The following is a 22,558-nucleotide window of genomic DNA, read 5'->3' as shown; positions in this document are numbered from 1 at the left end:
TCCAGGGTGACACATGCAGAGGGGAGTGGAACTATTCAGCGCACAAAGGGAGAGGCTGCCTGGAGACAGAAAGCCCCGGCCAGCAGGAACCCCGGCTTTAAACAGAATTCCAGAACCGTTGACTTCTACTCTCCTGCCTTCGGCACACACTGCAGGTGGGGCTTCAAGCTTCTGAAGAACAGGCACAGCCCAGGACTGAACTCAGGCCCACACAGGCCCAACCTCGTCCCCACCCAGGCACTCCACCATGAGGGACGCTACTCTCCAGGTGGTGGGTGCATCCCTTCTACTGAAGCAGTCCAAGACAATGAAAATGAAATCAGCAGGAAGGTGGAACTGTGCTTAGAGATGCACAGAGATCTAGGCTGAGAGAAATGACAGGCCAGTGGGTCTGAGCACATGACCAGAAGGAAGCAAGCCACCTCCATGGGCACCGCCATCCATGAGGTGTGTGCCAGCAGCCATACATGGTGGCCTGTCATTTTAATTGGATTTTTTGTTCCGATCTGTCTTCCCAATGATCCACTCCTCCTACGGAAGCTGTTCACCATGTACCATCCCCATGTAAAAAGGAATGTGACCTCACACCTCTAAAAAGATCATTCCTGCTCCAACAATCCTTCATTTTGCACACCACTCCCTTGATGCCAGACCACTGCACATGCCCACCACAGAAACCTGCCACTACAAACCCCTGTCCCAATGGACCAACGTCTATTTCCTGGTCTCAAAGTCTGTCAATAACACCCTCTGCTCAGGAAAGCTCCCATACCTCTGACGGCTTGTCCTGGTAGCTCACTAATGGGCCTTTGTCCCCACTCACTCCCTGCTGGCCTCCATCCAGCACATACACATACCTCTGGGCGTGTTTGGTTTGGTTTGGTCCAGAGGTTAGACCCAGGGGTGCTCAACCACTGAGGCACGCCCCAGCCCTTCATTCATTTAAGATAGGCCCTCGCTAACTTGCTAAGACTGGTCTTGAACTTGCAATCCTCCTGCCTCAGCCTCCCAAGTCACTGTGCAAACACACCCACTCCTCTGTTTGATTTTAAAATGATTGTTCCTGCTTCACTTACTATAAGTCACACATATTTTTCTCATGTTAAAATGTCAACCTCTGAAATTAGGAAACATCTCACCATTAAAATGGCACACATCATAACTGGTAGTTTCTCCTTGTTGACACATCATGGTGTATCACATAATGATATCTTAAGACAAAATGAGGTTATCAGGACTCCTCCAAAATAAGCAACTTGACCTTAGCAAATGCAAGTTCTATCCAGAAATGCCCCATCTACTTAGGGTATAAACTGTTACCACAGGAAAGGGATTCAGCCTTAACAAAAACACCCAAGCTTTTGTTTTTAAACAAAGGGTAAGTTTAAGTTGTTTCCAACAAGGTGAATCCTCCCTTCCTTCCAGTCAGCTTTCCTGCGGACAGAATATGTCTCACACATCAGGGGACACCAGGGAGAGGTACCTCCACCAAGTAGCCAAGCTGCAGCTGCAGGTCCCCCCACGGCCTACGGAGGATGGCAGCCACCTTGGTACACACACCATCCACTCTCGGATCTGCAGGGATGAGTCCCTCTCTTCAGAAGGAAAAAGGTACTTCCTGTTCAAACAGGGACCACCTTTCAAACAGCTGGACCTGAAAGTTACCAGGCAAGGCAGAAGGGAGAGTTGACCCTTGGCTGAAGACAGGTAGCCATGCACCACACAATCTGGGCCTTCACTGCCAACCGGATCCAGGAACAAAATGCCACTAACCAGACAATATGTCCTTTTTGGTTCTGACTCACGGGTCATGAGCATCTGGTGAAAAATAAACTTTAAAGGGGTGAACCCAAGAAACACTGCATGATTTGGAAAGGAATCCAAAATCTCATGACGCCCCCCCCCCAGGTTCACAGAACAGTCCCCCTGGAGCCCCACTTCCAACATTGGTCCTCAGCTCCTCCAATTGGCAGCGGCTGCCCAAAAGTCCAAGGCCCCGCCTGTGATTTCCAGTCTGCAGATCGACAACCGTATGAAATATACAAATTTCCAGGTGAAGAAAGGGAAAGAAATAACACTTCCATGTACCTGTGAAGAGTGGGGAGGGTAAAAAATGAGGAATGCGATTTTCTGATCCCCTCTATCAATTCCATTACAAGCTATAATAAAGCCCAGAAACAAGCTCACTCTAATAAATACTTACCACTGCTTCCTGAGGTCTTTTTCCCAATGAACAATTTCACTTATCTCCTTCAAAAGAAACTGCTATTTTTTTTTAAAAGTCCTCCTACAAATTCTTGTTTTTGGAATCCCGTCTTTATAAAAGGTTCCAAAATTGCTTCTATTTATCTCAGTGGTGATTAAACACGTGGGAGCTCTAATCCAGGAAGCTGGGTTTGCAGCCTCGCTCTGCCAGTTCCTGGCTGCAGAGCCACACTGCTAACTAATCGGCTCTTGCTGTATAGATTCCTCATCTGCAGGGTTTGTTCTAATTAAATGAGTAGGATACAGCTAAAGCACTAGAACAAAAACCGGTAAACAGCAAGAACAACAAGGTTAGCTACCACAACTCCTGCCTGGATGAGACTCTGAACAAAAGGATCCAAGTCCTCTTAAATCCACTGAACACTGCTCCACTGGCCGAAGGGCTGGCTGATCTGAGATGACATTTATAGGAAGCAAATGAAATTCAAATACAGCTAATAGCTCCCCTCTCTTACTGTGTAATTATGCATGCTCATTATTTGTGTAGCATGTTATTATTTAAATGTCCCTAATTTCAGCCCCTGCGGGCCAAGGGCCCTCAAAGAGTGGCCAAGGTCTCAGCCTCTGCCAGTCCTTTCCAAAGCTTTTGTCTTTTATTACAGTCAAAAAAAAAAGTGGCATTATCTACAGCAGGAAGTAGACAGAAGGCCCACAATCAGCAAATCTTGGTACCGCCTCGCCCCTAAGCCCAGCAATAGCCAAGGAGCTGCAATAATGGCTTCGAATTCTGCAGACAACCCAGGAGGCTGTTCAAGACTCCCATTTGCTACTTGTACTAAGGCACAAATATCATTCCTTGTCAGCTCAGAAGCACCAAAGCAAGACTGATGGCAAGCATGGATTTTATGACATAAAAAATGAGATCCCTCTACTACCTAGCATCTGCCAGGGCTACTACTACTCCACCAGGCCTGCAGAAACGGGCAGGCCGAGCCCAGCTGCGCAGATACAAGCTGCACTGTGTGTTGGCCATTAACAGACTCCAGACACCCAATGCCCTCTGAAAAACTGTAAGGGCAAAGGGCAGCTGGCTCATTACACCAGCATGCCAGCGATGGAGCAGAGGGTGTGGCAATTTGTTTTTAAATGAGGTAAAAATTATGTCGAGACCATGCCATTGTTAAGCAAAATAATAAAAAGCCTGAATTTTTCCAGGAACCAATAGTCCAGAAACATCAATTTAATTTTTTTTTTTTTTTTTTTTGGAGGGGAGAGGGGCAAGGGGAACAGGGTAAAAACAATATACACCTTGTTCTAAAACTTTGGTTTGAGACCCAGTGTCACTCCACTGGTTCTGTGTTGTAAACTGCACACGGACTCAAAGGCTTGGGTTGTAACAGTTCCAATTTTGCTGCTGTGAAAAAATACCTGTGTGGCTTGAGCAATTAATGTCATTACTACATACAATATTCACAAGGCCACTTTATTCAGATTAGACACAAAAATGCCAGGGCTCTCGGAGGCCCAGCCCGGCCTGAAGTTCCACATTAAAAAGCCTGAACAGGCAGGAATGGAGGCCAAGGCTGCCAGCGCCAACCCAGCTCTGACTCTCACCTAGGAATGCACACTTTAAGCTGAGAGTCACCTCCCAGGGACAGCCCTGCCTTTCCCCCCTGCCACATTTCTTGGCAAGCTGGACCAATGGAATCCTTTTAATCTCTGAAAAGGAATCTGAAGGGGGCTGACCAACTCCAACTCTTTAAACCAAACCCGTACACCTTGCATGACTTCATCGCTGTTGCCTTCCTCTCCCCCATCACTTACCATCTGGCTCCAGGCGGCCTTGAGGACTAGGCTTTTCCTACCGGATGGGATACACATGGGGGCCAACAGCACCATCCAAACTCACAGCCTGGAACCACCATTCACCTTGCACCCACACTTCCCAGCCCACAAAAGCCTTGGAGGTTCCCCAGTGCTTCAGCATTGTTGGGACCTCAACCACACAGCAGATAAGGGCACCCACAGAAGAGGGTGCCCCACAGTGCCCATCCTGCATCCCTGCTTCCTAGTAACTCTACCAAAGAAAGCATATTTCCACAAATAGCTGCCTTTAAGATTCTTAACTTCTGAAGCAAGTTCAAGATTCTTCAGTTTAAAGCAACAATGAGTTGGCTTCAGGAATCAGATATGCACAGTAACCCTCCCTCCCCAAAAAGTGTCCTTGGGAAGCTGCCTGCACAGACACCTACAGGAACCAGGAAACACTCACAGCCATCCCACCAGCAGCCCACGCCTCAGCAACTGTGTTTTTGTTTTTAAAACAAGCAATTCTTATCAGGGTGAAAAGTAAACAACATGACAAACTCCAACCTCTTGCCATGAAGGCAGTACAGGAACCAAGTCTGTGATCCCAATTGAGATCTGTTCCCCAACTTTTCTTAGAATTTCTTCCAGTCTCATCAAGCACCCAAACAAAGTCAAAGCTAAATTTGGCCAACTGGCAAGTAGCACAGGCTGCTTCTCCAGTGAGTAAGTTTTTGCTCGCTCAGATTCCACTATTACTAAATCCTGGATAACTGGCTACTTTCTCCTAACACCTGGTGCCTCCCAGGTAAGAAAGGAGGGGCTGCTCTTTCACTATCCAATTTGAAGAGGCACTAAGGCATCACCCTCCTGAGGGGTAGGAGGGAGGCACATCTTCACATACTGTGAGATAGATAGAAAACCTCAGCAGCTAGTGCTCTAGAACTCAGTGCACCTAACTCAGTGCATCTAACAAGGCAGAATGGTGTGTGCAATGTGAAGCAATAACAAGAAACTATTACACTAGGTGTTCCCAACAGCCACAGGCTTAGGGATTAGTATGTTACAGGTGAGGAATGGAGAGGGCTGCCGTCTACAGGAGACTACACAAAAAAAGGTCCCTTTAGGAAAATACAATATGATGGTCCAAATTGTATGCTTATAGCAAAGGATTCTGAAACTTATTCTGCTTTGTGTATGGGCCTTTCCCATACACACTGGCTCAGATGACTGGTGGACAGGGGCAGAGCATGTAACACACATGGCAGAGTGGCTGCAGCCAGCATGGTCGACCTTCAAAAGCCCGTCACATTACATAAGGAAGAAAACCCAGGGTGGAGAGGTCTTTCAAGCCAGGCAATCATGGAAGAACACTGAATTAAGAGCCGAAGCAAACGAGGTGGTGCATGCACATAATCCCATCAACTCCAGAAGCTGAAGCAGGAGGCAGCAAGTTTGGGGCCAACTTAGTGAGGCCCTAAGTCATGTAGCAAGAGCCAGACTCAAAAGGGGGCTGGGGATGTGGCTCAGTAATGAAGCACCCCTTGGGTTCAATTCCTAGTACCAAAAAAGAGTAAAGCAACCTGGGTGAACTCCAGAAGCAGGTCAGCCAACAGGCCCTGTCTAAAAACACTGCCAGACAACTCACCTACAAGTGAAGCAGGCAAGAAAGACACTGGAACCCATAGGTGAACTTCCGACAAGCACCCCACGTGTGATGCCTTTCCCATGACCAGAACCAAAGGTTAAAGAAAAAAGAAACAGGGTTTCCTCCTCTCCTTGCCCATGACCAAGGACAAAATGGAGCTCAGACTATTCAGATATTACCTATAAATTCATGCACAGGAGACTATGGCTTATCTCTGAAGCAGAAACATGAGTCAAATGTCTGTCCCGTTTTCAGATGAGCTCATCAAAATCATAGGAATCCTGGGGCTAGGGTTGTAGTTCAGTGGTGGAGGCCTTTCTTGGTATGTGTGAGGCACCAGGTTTGATCCTCAGCATTACATAAAAATAAAAGTATTGTGCCCATGTGCAACTTTAAAAAAAAAAAAACACACACACACGTAGGAATCCTGATAAAGTGGGATTCATAAAAAATTCAGAAGGGAGGAAGTTTCCTTCCAGGTATCAGGGATTTGCTGGATGACTATGCAGGAAGAGGACACTTCCAGGAACACAGGGATTCCAGGCCACTGCACCCAGGGACAGCAATAAATTTAGGATATTTCCTTAAACAAATGTGGTAAGAACTAAGGCTGCACAGCTCTGCAGGAAAATCCAAGGGTCTGTGCACATACTTGGGTACTAAGATAACCTAGAAACAGCTACAAGACAGGCTCCGCGTTCTACCACGACAAACAGAAACAGACGAGGGCACCTTGTCCGTCCTACCTTGCACTGCATAAAGGGACATAAGTCCAAACCTGTAAACCCAACAGCATATCCACAATACATACTCACACAGCCTACCAACTGCCCTGGGGTGCTCAGCCTCAGTCAAAACCCACGCTGCCAGAACACGATTCAGAACCGAGGCTGTGCGCAGAGGTGACGTCCAACTCCAGCGAGCACCAACTCACCATTCACCCCTTTCAGGCTCCCAGCAATGCCTTCCCCATGCTGGCGCTTCTGGGCATTCTTGAACTCCTTCAGAGACAAATAAAGGACTTTGCGTACCACCCTTTCTTCTGACCAGGGAATCCCATCACTGTCATCCTGGGGAAACACAGCAAAGATAGGGAAGGAGAGAGTTAGTAACAAGCAAGCCAACAAATATTCACAAGACTTTAAAATTGTATTCCAAACAAATACCATGTGACCAGGACCCAGCGCTGGAGATTCGGGTCCCATCCCAACTTAAAGGAATAGCACCAGCCCCAAAATGATCCCCAGATCAGAAATATGAAACATCTCCCTTCCCTCTGTGTCCCACTAGCAAATAAATTCATTAACTATTAATACTGTAATATTCCCGGCAAAGTTCAAAGAAGTGAGCTGTCACACTCAAAGCCAGAGGTGCACAGAACCATTATATTGAAATTTGATCAACTGGATAATTCCAGACCATACACAGCATTCCAGCAGCACACCTTAGGAAATTCGGTTGTCTGTGTTGGGAGTTCAAAATACTGCAAAACAGAGGCGCTGCCTTCAAGAACCTGACAACTCCATCAGAAGACATGAACTGGCTCTGCAATGGCCTCTTAACACAATGAATCACAAATGAACGAGGAGAAAACAAACAGATGGCAGTGGATCCCACTGGGGTACAGATGAGATGGCGACTTTAAAACAACAGCATGGGGCTGGGTGTAGTTTAGTACTAAAGCGCTTGCCCAGTACTCGTGAGACCCCAGCTTCAATACCCAGCACCACGAATGATAGCACATTAACAAGAGGCCTCAAGGTCTTGCTTCAAAGTGGGGTTTTCTTATGTCTGCAGATTCAGACCCAATGCAAGTGCTTGCTTGGGAGAAGAATTAACACATTGCAGGCAGCAAGCCCAGAGAACATTCCAGCAGTAAAGATGTAAAGAATTTGAAAAGCACTGCAGGTGTCAGGGGAGGGACATGAAGTAGGGACTGGAGACAGCAAGATCTGGGAGATTGGGAATGGTGCACAGTAGTTGCAAACCTACGTAACTTTTAAAAGACACCCAATTTAGGGATCCAGCAAGAAAGTTTTTAAGATATTCAGGCACCAATTCCTCAGGTAAAGAAAATTCAGAGGTTCTGGCCTGTGGATTTCTGCATACTGTCTGCCAACCTTAGAAGGGCTTCCATTCATACATCTACTTCAAAGACAAGCAGTCTACAAAATTAAATTTGGAAATGGAAGTATATGCACTTTCTCAGATACTTTGGGCCTTATACTAATGTTTTCATTGTTCCTATAAGACAAGGATTTGAGATATTCAGGTTCTTTCTGCTCCAGCAGAAGGCGCAAAACTCAGGGAACTCTGGCTCTTGGGTGGTCTGGTGCTGATGGACTAGGTTGTACAAAAGAATTGGGTTTTCACCGCTGCCACAGAATGTAAGCAAAACCTCCACAGATCTCAAGGCTGGATTATCTGAAGTCTTTCCCAGCTCTTTCAAATTTCCACACCCTGCATGAACACAAACTGCAGCCTAGAAATCCAACCACATAGACACTTATAACTTAGGCTGCACTCTGGTTAAGCTTCAAGGATTTCCTAAAAGGAAAGTAACTCTGCATCTTTTATAATAAGTGGAAGACAGACCCAAGGAAGGAAGAGAGCCAACACCTGCACCTTCCCCTAGCTAGGCTGTTGCTTGCTCCCGAAGGGCTGCCAAGTGGAGATTTTTAGAGGAAAAAGATGCTACATCCTGTGTTCCTGGTGACCCTCCTGACAGGGCCAGGACATCCACATACCAGGATGGCCTTCAGGGCTTGGCCAGGAAGGCTGAGAGGGAGTCACCTAACAAGACTGGAAATCATTCCTAAAGTTCTAGTAGGTGCAATCGACCTTACAATCACACGATTAAAAAACCAGAAAAATGCAGCACTCTGGTCAGACCCCATTTGTGAGATCCAACCAACTAACCCGAGTCAAATGCTGATGACCTGGCCAGGCCACACACGGAAAGCAAGAGGTATCTGAATTAATTTTTACGGCAGCTCCCTTGGGTTTGCAAGAAGTTCCCACAGAGGACTAGCTGGGGCCGGGCGATGGTGTTAACTGCAGCCGGAATTAACGCTCATGAAGCTGAAGTCCACCTTCTCCGCAGCCATGTCCCCTCAAAGGCTGAGAGGCAGCATTCCCGGCCACCAACAGGCCCCAGTCTCATCATCTGCATCTCCACAACAAACAATGATGCCAGATGATAAACTATTATTTCCTATACGTACACAGTTTATAAATTTCAAGGTCCCAAAATAGCTTTCCACATAAAACTCCCACGACGATTTACTGCATCCTGTGTAGCTGGTGCCTTCATCCCAACTTCAGGCTCGGGAGGAGAGAATTACACCCCAAACGCTCAGCCTAATCAACAGCAGCAACTGTGAGGTGGAAGCCCCATGAAAGGTGCGGCCACTGGCAGCAGCTGCTTCATTACACCCAAGTGCTTTAAATACAGGGGAAGCGATCTATGACACGGGGTAGGGGAGTTCAGATTCTACACGATTTAAAAAAATAAAACTGCATTCTTTTGTGATCTACAGTGCCCATCAACGCTGAAGCAAGACACACATGTGGTGGGTAACAAACTGACAGGTGGGTAGTAATTCAGAATCTTCAACAAGACACTCCCTTTTGCAACTGCGGAGTCCTAGTGAGTCACCCTGACCCTGCACTGCTCCCTAGTGGAATGCTGGACATGGGGGACAAAGTGCCCCAGCACCCCAAAGCAGTTCTCCAAATTACCACTCCCTCTGCTGTGGCTACCTGCCATTCCCAAGTGTCACTGCCCAATGCTGTAGGGAAAAGTCCCGATGGAACAGTACAAACTCTAAACGGGTCTTCCTTTTAAACCCCTTTCAATCCCTGCTTTATGCCACCAAGCCTTCAAGCATCGTCTGCACAGGGTGGGGCGACTCAATCTCGGCCACCACTGGATCCCAGCTCCTGAAACATGTTTGACGTAGGAAAGCCATGTTTGGGATTCCTTAGAAACTTAAGGATGCTGGGCTAGGGATGTGGCTCGATGACAGCCCTCATCGTAACCCCAGGTTCTATCCCTAGGCGCCAAAACAAATCTAACATGCAAACAGAAACACTTTACAAAGCTCAGCCTCACCCATCCTTGCCTGTCAGCCTCATGCCACAGGCAGTGTGTGTTGAACAAAGGGCCTGAACTCACCACAATTTTCGTGACTTAAACGACTGCTTCCCCCATAAAACTTTCCCCATGGTGACTAATGCCAGAGCTCCTGGCTACACCTCTGGTTCCCAGCAGTAAGCGGAGACAAAACTCCCACACTCGCCAGTCGCCACCGCCCTCCTCAACCACCCGGTTGCATGCCAGACAAAGTGTCATCTCACAGTCCACACGGGCATAAGGGCCCACCATTGCCTCTTCTGCTAAGTACAGAAGACAAGTCCTCAAAAAATACTGGTAACCTTCCGCTCTTCCCCGGCCTCCCAACCACAATGTGGATGGGCTCGTTCCTACTCTTCCGGTCTCGCCCAAGTCCAGCAACGTGGCTCGGCCTCCCTGCAGATGGAGTAAGTTGGGATACGACAGGGCAGTAATGAGAGGGTGCTCCACATGCCCAGGCGCCTGCCCATTGTGGTTTACTGGCCAGCTCAATATAGAAGACGCGGCCATAAAGCCTTGAAATGGAAAAGAGAGTTTTCCTCTATTTGGCCACATGTCTGCCAAACCTTGAAGTAATCACTTCAATTTCTTATCAAAAAACAGCAACCGCCCAAGGAAGCAAAATGGTAACAGGTGTATAGGTTTCTGTGCTTGCGGGGGGAGGGGGGGGGGGTGATGGGGATGCAGACAGCACTATTTCAACCCCTCACAGCAGCTCAGAGTCCAGGGTAGAGATGAAAACAGCCTTCTACCTTTTAGATTCTCCCTAGTCTTGCCACCTGACTCCAGCACCTGGCACTGCTAGAAATTCATGCCCACACCTGGTCAGCCTCTGCATTTTACCAAGATCCCGGAGTTGCTTGTACCATCCTCTGTCCATTTATAACTTCCAGCAGAATACAGGCCAAAAAAAAAGGACAGGAAACCCCAAGATGAAGGTTCCCAGCAGCCATCTGCTGCTGCCATCATGACTGCAGAACCAAGAGGTCCACACTGATACGCCCTGGTGAGGCCTCCCGTGATCAGAGTACACAAGTGAAACCCAGGAGGCCTTCCCCTTACAATCACCCCTGGATGACGCGACACTCTGGCATCCTCAACTTCCACTTACCCAGCTAGCCTGACTTCCCTCTAAAATTCAGCACCCAGAATGAATACAATGTGAAGCAAGAGCCACACATTCTAAGGTGAAGATAGACTTAGGATGTCACTAAGCTTACGTTGATCCTCTTTAGAGATGCTCTTTTTGTTTCTTGGGGTTATGGGGTAGGAAATGAGGAGGGGGAGTGCTGTGCATCACATTGCGACAAAGGAACCAACTGACAAGTAGCATGGCTCTCCCCTGTGCTCCACTCCTGCACTAAGGAGAAATAAACACACCCTCCCCCCAAAAAACCATGAGTGCCTGAGAATGCAAACCAAGTTGTATAACTGGAATTAAGAGATTACAAGACAAGGCAGAAATGGGATTCTCACTTTTTTTGGGGGGGGGGGATTCTCACTTTTCAAAAGTGGATTATTGTTCTGATATACTACTCTTACTGAACAAAGAGTTCTTATCTGTCACAGCTGTTCTCCGTGATAGACAACACCTCAAAAAGATGAGCTGTCAAAACCTCCTGTTGCTTAGACTAACATATGTTAGTGCAAGTAAACAGGGACGTCCAGGTGAGTGCAGTGTGCGGAGCAGGCTTAGGAAAGGGGCCACCCCAGTGTGGTGATGGGGGAGGTCTATGAGAAGTCAGTGCCTGGATTGACAGCAGCATCTGTGCTCACTGCTGGCCACACAGTGTGTGCAGCTTTCCTGCGCAGCCTCCCCTTGGTGGACAGCCTACACCCATGGCACTGCGGCACAACCGAGGCAAGACAGTCCCTGGAGCCCAGGCATCTGCAGCCAGCCTGGGCAACACAGCACGACCTTCACCCCACCAACAACCCCCCCCCCAAAAAAAAAGGGTATGAGAAAGAAAGTATTCATGAAACTTTTAAGTTTGTGTCCACCCCCCACCCTGCCTTTTTTTTTTTTTTAAGACATGAGTTTCAATCTTGTCCAAAGATGGAGCTAGACAGAAACAAGACCAGGAAGTGAAATTTCAAAACTCAAAAATTATTTTAAAAGAAATGTGTAACTCACTGCCTCCTCCCAAGTGAAAACAATTAAAACCACTAATTTGCACAGGTGGAATTTAAAAAAAAAAAAAAAAAACCTCCTCGTCTCGTCTAGCTGGAGACCAGCAAAAGAACAGGCGGGTGGGAGAAGGAGGACCATCCTTGCTGACCTCCACAACTCCCTGCCTTTGCTCTTTGGCCATGCCTAGGGTTTTATTATGGTTTCCAGTTCAGGCCATTTTGAGTTAGGAAAGTGAAAACAAGGATTTAAAACCATCGGTAACAACAGGGAAGCCTATTTCTGAATAACCTAACTTCTAGCAGCTGCAACTATTTATAATTGGAACAGGGTCCACAGAAGAGAGCTAATTTCCTACCACTTGTGGGCAAACTGCATTGACAGACTCCCGCATCACAGGTGGAGTGGCCAGGTCCTTCAGCCATTTACCAAGGGCACTGGTAAAACATTGCTGGGAGACAATGCATAAGAACTGGCCAATTGAGTCCTCTGCAGCAAACAGAATTCATGGGGTGGGGTGGGGTATGTGTGGGAGGATGCTTACAATAACAAAGGAACTTTCAAAACCACATCAACCAACAACTCAAAGCTGAGGTCCAGAACACCAGAAGAGGTGTGAGATACGCCACATTTTAAACTGAAATTCAGACCCTCCCACCAGCACTTCCACGTCAACCTGCTTACAAAGAGGGTGCAGAGACCAAAGGGGAGAAGCAAGTGCTGCACACCAAGTGCTATTTCAATCTCTAGTAACTCAAAAATGTTGAGGGGGAAATGCCCTTCCAACTGAGGGCACAGGACTCACAGACACAAAGACAACCTCCTAACATGGAAACATGGATCTGAAGGACAGGAGCCTTGGGACGCACACCAGCACCTAAACAGACCCTTTCCTGTCCAAGGCTCTGCAGGACCTTTACCCCTTAATTATGGGGAGGGGTAAAGGTCCACTTTTAATTTTGAGACAGGGCGTCACTAAGTTGCTAGGGTTGGCTTTTCCTTAACTACTTATAAGAAAAAGAAGCATAATTCCAGTGCCCAACTCTACACTGTAGTGGATCAACATGAAATGAACAACCAATGGAACTGGAAAGACTAGGTCCATGAAGGAGGAAAGAACTGGTAGCCATTTCCTGCTCTCTGGGAGAAGTGACCGGAAACCTTCATGAACACCTTTTATTTTCTGGAGAATAAATTTCTCATTTACCTGCTGATAAATCATCCCACTTAAGAAAATTAATTGGTGGGTGAAATGCCAGCCTGTTCCACCAACAGTCTGAGCAAATAACAATAAAAGCACAAAAAATAAAAATAAAATACCACTGTTGGGGACAGTAGTCCTTCACATGGACTAAACATTCCCAGAACACAAAATAAAAGGCGGTGGGCAGAAAGTCCCAAGAAAAACATGTGAGCCGTACATTGGAAACTTCCGGTACAGCCGACCTTTCTTTCCTTTCAAAGATGGCAAGCATTTTTTCTTCCTTGGAGATATCTTGGAGCAACTCAATGCTAATCCATTAAGATATTCTTTAAAACAGTTAACTGTCAATGTGCAAAGAAAACCTGGGGGTGTAACTGCACCTGGAAATAGGTGGCCGGAAACATCCTGAGGGAAGCACCTGATGCTCTGAACTTGTACAGGTCGTTTCCTGCCTCGGTTTTAAAAAAGCAGCACTTCAAGCAGCAGAAATTCCCTCAGACAGAAGAGCTTCCTGGGTTAGGCAAACAGCCTGAAAATGCTTATGCAAGGAGAGTTTTACTTCTTCCAAACTCCCATTAAATAATGTGTACTTATCTTTGATTACCGCCTATTTAAAAAAAAAAAAAAAAGCTGCAGCTGAAATTGGATTAAGAACTTCTGCTGAAAACGATTTATTGCATAACACAACTCTGACAGCCTGAATCTCTGGCCACCAACTGAGCCTTTATAAAAATCCGCTGGGCAGCTGCCAAGTCAGCTCTTTTGCGTCTGAGCATGTCAGAGACGCGCGTCGTCAAGGCAGCAGCATGGCAGCAAGACATCGGCACGTTCACAGTTAAGGGGTGCAGTCAGGAAGGAGCCATGTTCACAGTTAAGGGGTGCAGTCAGGGAGGGCCCTCCAGCACGTCGAACTGCTTCTGCACCTTCATCGGGAGGAGAAATCCAAAAAGATTTCTACAGTGACAAGATTAGAAGGCACCAGAAGATCTGGGTTGTCAAGCTAGAGGAATATAAAATCCAACTACAAGTAAATTCTTGACCACTGTCATCAGAACACTAGTCAACTCAGTTCAGTATCCACAATACCAATGTGCAAAGACCTGACGACTTCACTTTGTGAATTAACAAGCACATTTCCAAAGGAATTCTAACTGATTTGGATCTTTTAACCATCAAATTTACTTCATGTTAAATAAGAATAGCCCCCAAATGCCACCTCCTCACTTGCACTGCCCAACAGTAGCCACTATTTAAAATTATCTCATTGCAAATGAAACTCCTGAAGTCGTACTGGCCACCATTCAAGCACTAGAATGTTAAAATCGCCACAGGAAGACCTGTTGGACAGTTGTGTTAAAGCACACACTTGCATTAAACCACGTGGGATTTCAAGGGACAATTTCAAGGTCACTACATCCCTCGGAGTCTGTCAAATATGTGCCTGACGCACCATTCCACTTGGCAGGAAAATGTGGGAGATTAGAAACCCTGAATAAGAAAATTAAAGTCTAACTCAAGGACTATTCAGAGTACAAACACCCAGCCACAAAATCGCCCCGCAAATGGTTCCATCCCTACCTACTACATGTGGCCTTTCTATTTTGCAGGAAATATACATGGAATGGGAACATGAAATACAGGTGTTCCTCACCTTACTATATGATTATGTTCCAATAAACGCATCAAGTTGAAAATATCATTAAAGTAGAAAATGAGAGCAGAATACAGGGGCACACATCTATAATGCCAGCAACTCAGGAGGCTGGGGCAGGAGGATCACAAGTTTGAGGCCAGCCTTGGACACTTAGTGAGATCACAGATCTCAAAAATTTAAAACGGTTTGTGTGTGCGCACTCCTCATGTTGGTGGAGTGCCACTGAGTTCCATTCCTTGTGCAGGGTTGGAGGAGAACTGAATAGCTCTAACCTGCCAACCCAACCCACCTTTTCAACACAGAACACTCGAATATAGCACAGCAGTATCTAGCCTGAGGTGTGGTCCAAGTTCAAAACTCCAAGTAAGGTTTTACCAAATGCACATACGTTGCTTTCACACCACCAAAAGCCAAACTGCGGGAGCCTCGGCACCTGTGTACACACCGGGCTTCCCTGGGCACTCGATTCACTCAGGAAAGGCTGGACTACAAGACCTCGGAAATTAAAGCCAAACAAAACCAATCCTGCACCAGCCAGTCTCCAGGCACCAACAGGATGGCCCAAGAGCCTCAGTTCGCTGCTGCCCACATCTCCTGGCCAGGCAAGACAGTGAGCCTGTCAGCCACGGAGAGCAGATAGCCACCAGGCCCTGGGAAACCGCTGGGGTCATTTTAGCTCCATGCCAGCCAGCTGACCGATAGGCTGGCTTTCCTGGCTCAGCTGTGACCCTCAAACAGAAAATGAGCACCAGCACATGTGCACTGCCAGGAAACTGGTGGACAAGTTACAGAAATTAGGTATTTTAAAGACAGGGAAAAAAAAAATCTACAAATAAACTCTGTCCTTATAAAAAATTGATATTTGCCTTATTTGTTCCAGAAACAGCTGGAATTGCCCATCCATCCTTTGTCTTCTGAGTGACCTCCCCTGGGTTAGATGGCACCATCCATTGGACTGGGTCTCAGCAACAGCCTTAAGATCTGTCTGCCACCCCACAGCACCTCCTGCCACCAACACAGGAAAAGCCACACAACACGTGCACTTGCACAGATGAACCTTTACGATTCACAAGAAGTACCACAGGCTTTTTTCAAGTAGTGAACCCGAGGCAGGGATGCCAACAGGCCAGTCCCAATTCGTCTCCTGCTCATCTTTGTGTTTCCACATGTGGCAGTGAGCCTAGCACACAGCGGGCACCTGAAAAACACACTAGGCCGTGCAGACTGGAGGCCAAGAGGCGGGGAAACTGGAACTGCCGCTCTGAAATCCTAGCAGCCTTAGGTCTGCTCTTTGTCTAGGGCAGTGGTGGCAAACTTGAGCACTCAACAGGAACACCCACAGGGCTTGAGGACACACCCGTCCCCAGCAGGCTCCCAGGAGACATGTGTGCTACTACTGATCCAGGACCACACTGAGAGCCCTGGTGTGCACCCAACTTCCACCCTGGGAAGTCCTACAGTGGCCAATCCACACAAACCTCTGACTGCCAACCACTCCACCTGGTATTCCTGCCACATTCATCTCTTCTGTCTCCCCACCTACAGGTCCCATTGCTCAGCCCTTCCACATCTCTGTTATCTAAATACCACAGTCCCTCCCCCCCCCTCCCCCACACACACACACCNTAATTTTTCAGCTTGGCCCATGCGCCCCCCCCCCCCCACACACACACACACCAACTTCATTCTAAACCACCATCCCAGCTTCCCACAGTTTGGAAACCCAGCTGAAATTGCAGCTTTGATGTGTTTACATTCACTCTTTTAAATTCACATACTGGTATCCACCTCTCAATTCCTTGGACACACTTAAAACAGGATCTCATCTCCCCAAAATGTCTTCGCCACCAACCAATCCTTATCCCAACCACCCTCCTCACTAAACCACCAAGCCGTTGGGCTCCTTCCACACCTACAGGGTAATCTCCAAATGTCTTAGCAGGGCCCATGCTGGACTTTAATTCCCACACAACTACCAACAGCCCTATCTGACAAGGCATGGACATCTCAAGCAGGGGGTGCAGCTCTCATCTTCAGAGCCCCACATCAGGCAAGACGAGGGCAGGGTTCACTAAATGTGCATCAGGACTTCACCAGCAGGGCCACTGTGTACAGCAGGCCTTCTAGAGGGACAAAACCCCTTCTGCACTCTTTTCCTATCAATAGGCTGATTCCTAGTAACAACTAAGCAGACTTTACCAGCTACTGCCCACCAGCTCGTGGTTTAATAGTACTTACAATGCACAATCCTGGTGACCAGGACGCTTCCCACTAGACCTGAAATACAATAAATCTCCGACTAAATGATGAGATCTATCACTATTTCACATTCTAAAGGTCATATTTCAGTTTCCTAAACAGAACACAATTTCACCCGACTGTGTCTCCCAGCCAGACCTGTTACTTCCTCCCAGTTTCCCTGCAGGGAAGATGTTTCAGTCTGTGGGCTCAATAAGACGGGACACCCAAGCTTGCCCGAAACCCAAGACGGACGGCAGCACAGCGTAGCTATGACCTCGTTTTAAAGGAAAGTTGTTCGGGGAAAGTAAACATGGAGATTCAGAAGCAGAGTCATGACGGTTCCTATCCTGAGGGTCTAAGATGAGACAGGAAACAGCCAAAACGTGGCAGTAATTCAAGTCTGCCTTCCGCACTTCATATTCAGAGGAAAGGTGAAGGAGACGTGAGATGACGTTCACTCTGAATGGGAAACCACTGAGGAACTGGGCATAGTGGTAACAACACTCTTCTGTATTTTGAAGAGATCTGCCAAGTGCTGTTCTGAGAACACTGGGGACGGGGCCAAGGACACTGCCTCTCCAAGTGGGGAGGAGCAGGGGCAGAGAGAGGTACTGTGTGACCGGGGACGCCTGGAAAGCTGAGCCAGAGGGTGCTGGGGAAAGCCAATACCTCCAAGGACTTTCACCCCTGGACTGGAGTTGCCTAAAATCTGCTTTTCCTTGAGCTAGGTGTCTAAGTTCAGGCCCAGTGACAAAGCCAAAGATGTGAGTACAGCTGGTAGCTTACAATTCAAACTCCAAATTCAGGTCTCCTGCTATGTTGAAGGGCAAAGAGGAGGGGTTTCAATGGTTGTATGAGTAGAGACACATGCAATGGCACAGGCTGGTGATCCTGGCAACTTTAAAGAGGAGGAGAGTTCAGGGCTGCAAGGCCCTGGGTTCCACCCCCAGGGGAAGGGACGGGGTGGGGATTAGGGGTTGAGCCAAGACAAGGCTAGTTGACCTGGACTTGTCCTTCTGTATCAAGTCAAAATTTTCAGAGCCTTAGGAAATACTTTAAAATGCATAGAATAAAAATACATTAAAAAAAGCCAAGAGTGGTGGCAGGTGCCCATGATCCCAGCCATTCTCAGGAGGCTGAGTCAGGAGGAAGGCAGTTCAAGGCCAGCCTGGGAATTTAGCAAGACCTGGTGTCAAAATAAGGGCTGTGGTTCAGTGGTATTGTTTCCTGGTCAAATACACAGCACCTACAATAAATAAAGAGAATGAACAAAGTGTGCATGCAAAGAAGAAAAGGCATTTCATACACTCAGAGCTAATCTAAAAATCTCTACATTTGACACCACAACCCCCAACTCCCAAGCAGCAGTTTCACTGACAGCAGAGGCCTTAGAAATCCACAGCTCCACACAGCAGATCTAGCAGCTCCTCAGCCACTGCAGGTGAGGAAATTCTATTAGCCATTGGGGTCTAGATGCTAGCCTCCCACACAGACAGCTTCATTTACATTAGAAATGCAAATCAGAAAAATAACCTGGCACACCCACTAAGCCCAGCTGTGGCAGTGTGGGGAGCCCCTGGTCTCAATCCCGCCCACACCAAAATATGGTCGCAAGACACTGGATCCTGTGCCAGCACTACTAAGACCAGTCTTAAGTTAGACAGTGAAGAAACTGTGACCTGTTTTCTCTTAAGTCAAGAAGCGTCCAGAAGAACCACCTCTGACTGCCAGAAGTGCACGGAACACAAAATCCCTAGGAGGTGCCCCAAGTTGTGACAGGGGACACGCAGGAAGTCATCTCTGCTAAGATCCATTTTCATTTCGCCCATCTGATTCACACCCTGCTGCCACATCTATGCTGTGCTTATAACTTCCTCTTAGAAAAAAAACTCTGGGCTCCTGAATCACATTCTCCTGTCCCCTGAAGCACTGTGAGCCAGACTTCCAAGCTCCCATCTCTCCAGCAAGTCCTCATGTTTCCTCAGCTTGGAGCAACACCTGTTGAGCTCAGAGGCCCTGGAAAACACTGGCAGGCTGGGAAACCCGGCCCCACCCGCTGTGGCTTCAAGGATCTGGCTATGGCCTGTGCCCTGAGGTTTCCAAACTCAGAACTACTGTTCTGGGTATAGACCAAGGAGAGCTATGGCTAGGTCAAAAGGTGGTTGGTTCCATTCCCAGTTTTCCAAGGAATTTCCATACTGCTTCCCATATTGGCTGCATCCAAAGGACTTAAAAACAGCGTACTCCAGGGACACAGCACAATTCACAATAGCTAAACTGTGGAACCAACCTAGATGCCCTTCAGTAGAAAACTGGATAAAGAAAATGTGGTGTATACACACACAATGGAATACTACTCAGCAATAAAAGAGAATGAAATCATGGCATTTGCAGGAAAACGGATGGAGTTGGAGAAGATAATGCTAAGTGAAGCTAGCCAATCCCCCCAACCAAAAAAATGCTGAATGTTTTCTCTGATATAAGGAGGCTGATTACAGTGAGGCTGGGAGGGGAGGCTGGGAAGGGGAGCATGGGATAGGGAAAGGGGAGGGAGAGGAAGGGAGGGGGCAGAGGACTTAAAAAAATGGCGAAGAGATGAACATCCCTACCCCAAGTCCATGTATGGAGAAAACACGAATGGTGTGAAAACACTTTGTATAGAAGCAGAGATATGAAAAATCGTGCTCTAAGTGTAATATGAATTGTAATGCATTCTGCTGTCATATAACAAATCAGAATAAAAAATTAAAAAAAAAAAAGAACTAATGTTCTGGAACCCAGGGCCAAGTGACCCATACTGAAACCAAGGCCCTGCTGCACTCAGATGAGCCATCCATAGAGCCTGGTACACAGGAGGGGCTGAAAAGAAATAGAAGGGATGATCTTCAAGAAACCCATGTAACTGAGGAAAGAGATGGCTATTTAAAGGGAGCATGCAGAATATTACAAGACACTCTTGACTTCCTTGAAAGTAGTTGTCTGCAATGAGAGATCAACGTTCTGAGATCAGAAAAAGCCAAAGGTTTGAGACAACACCAACATCTCCATTCACTGAAATATGAAACAAGCACCTCCTAGCTGGGAGGAATCAAACTACGAGATGCTTCTGAATGAGGCAAATCTCATTAACCCTCCATGTCTATGAGTCAGATAAGTGGGTTCTGATCTGCCAGCGACAGAAGGAAAGGAGCTGCTGCACCAGCAGCACTGGGGAACTAGGTTGTGATTAATCACGGATTTCATTCTATCAGAAGGGAGACATTTGCAAAGGCTGATCTGTAACTCAACATCTACCATCCAAAACCAGTAACCACCTGGGTATGGTGGTACTCCTAGCTACTCCAGAACTGAAACAGAAGGAAAGCAAATTCAAGACCAGTCTGGGCAACTTAGTGAAACCCTGTCTCAAAATTTTAAAAAGGTCTTGAGGTGTAGCTCAATACTGGAGAATTTGCCTAACTACATGAGGCCCCAAGTTCAACCCCCGGGACTGACCAAAATTTTAAGAACCTCTGATGATTACATTCAGGTCAATGTACTGGCAGTAAGAAAAGTTTTTCTTCCCATTACCATGATCACTGATGGTGAATATCCTTACAAAGACGCAAGCAGGCCATCGTACACCAAGAAGGAAAGATTTTAAGGCCAGCTGGTATTTGACTCTGACCTCAAAGACATCACTTTCTAATTTTACCATACATGCCCACACAAAGAAACTTAGTGGGTCCTTCCCAAGGGCCAAAATAAAATACTGTCTAGTAATTATCGTAGATAGAAAAGGAGCAGGTCTTCCTGAGTGACAGAGCAGAACCCAAGTAAAACCACCAGCAACAAAAAACATCATGAACCAAATTACAACGCCCACAGTAAACCGAGAAGAGTCGTGCTGCATCTTGGAGATGAAAACATCTTTGGAGAATCCACCACCAGGAGAGGGGGTGTCTGAGAGCTGCAGAGGGCTGCCAGGTACCAGGAGCCAGTGCATCCCTAAGTACAGAAACCGGAATCCTAAGACAAGCCATTTTCAGCTGTACAAACAGCAGTTTCTTTATTTAACTCAATCTATAGTTTGAAATCATTGAGAACAAATTTCTTTCTTAGTGCCCTGGGTATTGATTATTTTCCCTAATTTGTTACAGAATTTTTCAAACAAGGGTTTTGTAACTTCTGGGAATTAAAGTCAATAAATAAAATTACTTGGAGTTTTCCCTTAGAAATGGAGAGCCCCTAAATACCTCTCAAATAACACGTTCAGGCCCCATCCATAGCAACCCAGAACCCTCACCAGGTCCTTTGTGTGGATGAGTTGCCTAACCAAAGTCAGTTATATAAACCCACTGATGTGTGCTGTTTAAGACAGATCCAGGAATCTGTAACTAAAGCCTAATAATGAATGAGAAGCATTAAAGAAAGTCACACATTGCCTCCTGATCCTCAGTCACTGCTGAGAGCCACGGCCGAGTCTGTATGGCCCCTGGCATTTTGCCAACAGTATTGATTGACAGGCAAGGCATTACTATCCGCCTCTGCCGCAACTTTTGAGTTCTCGCACTATTTTGGAGTTCTCATGGGGATTTCCGGGGATTCCCCGAGAGTTCCCATTGGTTGGGGAAGTGCAGGAGGAGGGATTTCCGGGAGATATATTTCCGGCTGGGGGTTCCTGGAGAAGCCTCGTGGTGTTCGGGAGGATTCCCCGGGAGCTGTGTGAAGTGTTTTCCTGCAGTTTAAAAATAAAGTTTGTTCCTGCTTCAGTGGCTCGTGATTTGTGCCCAGCCAGACTGCGGCAAGTCACAACTGCACTAGATGTGTATGTGATCAACAGCTGTTTTAATCTGAAAAATCGCTAACACTGTAAAGTCTCCCAGGGGGGCTGCTTGGGTCACTCTGGAGCTCAGAGCATTGCCAACAGCCTTCTGAGAGCTTTTCACTCCCCAGATCTCCAGGGAGACCTGACTCCAGCACTCCTGGCCTCTCCCTCAGGCCACTGGGGCCTCTCCCCCTTTAGATGATCATTTTGCTTTGTACTAAAAGCCTCAGTACATACACAAAGAAAAGTCTGCGCAATCCCAAGTGGAATCTGATAATCACAATCGTAATTTAGTGGGGTTGGGATGGTTTTGTAGCAGTACTGAGCATCAAATCCAGGGCCTCTGGCATGCTAGGTGACCCCTTTACCACTGAGCTTGACCTCCTCACCACTCATCAAAATAATGTGAAATATCAGATCTCAAAAACAAATTTTACTGCCTCCACTTCATTCCTGTATTTCCTTAGTACTCTTAATACAAATTTCTTCGAACAAGCTTATAAACTGAGGAAAAGAAAATATGCTTTCCCTTACATATGAAACACAATATACCACTTGACAAGTGTGGTGTGCCCAAAAACATGTGTGCGCGCGCGCGTGTGTTTGTTTTTAGGATCCCATTAAAATCAGCCTGGATATATGCCCTGGGCGAACCAGATCCACAATATTGGTGAAGATGCAGGATAACAGGATCTCACGGGATGTCTGCAGGAGAACCTCTAGTCAGACA

The 22,558-nt window shown here is 47.0% G+C and overlaps 1 protein-coding gene across 1 annotated transcript in view; it reads right to left on the bottom strand.

The window, feature by feature from the left end:
* Positions 1-22,558, bottom strand: part of Jarid2 (jumonji and AT-rich interaction domain containing 2) — a 229,215-nt gene that overhangs the window by 110,608 nt on the left and 96,049 nt on the right. The window contains exon 2 of the mRNA XM_015494046.2: positions 6,594-6,729. Coding sequence (XP_015349532.2) covers positions 6,594-6,729 — 136 coding nt within the window. The remainder of the gene's footprint in view (positions 1-6,593; positions 6,730-22,558) is intronic.

Source organism: Marmota marmota, unplaced genomic scaffold (assembly GCF_001458135.2).
Source record: "Marmota marmota marmota unplaced genomic scaffold, marMar, whole genome shotgun sequence".
NCBI classification, from domain to species: Eukaryota; Metazoa; Chordata; class Mammalia; order Rodentia; family Sciuridae; genus Marmota; species Marmota marmota.
The sequence above is the reverse complement of the archived record's forward strand: the minus strand, read 5'-3'. Positions and strand labels throughout refer to the sequence as shown.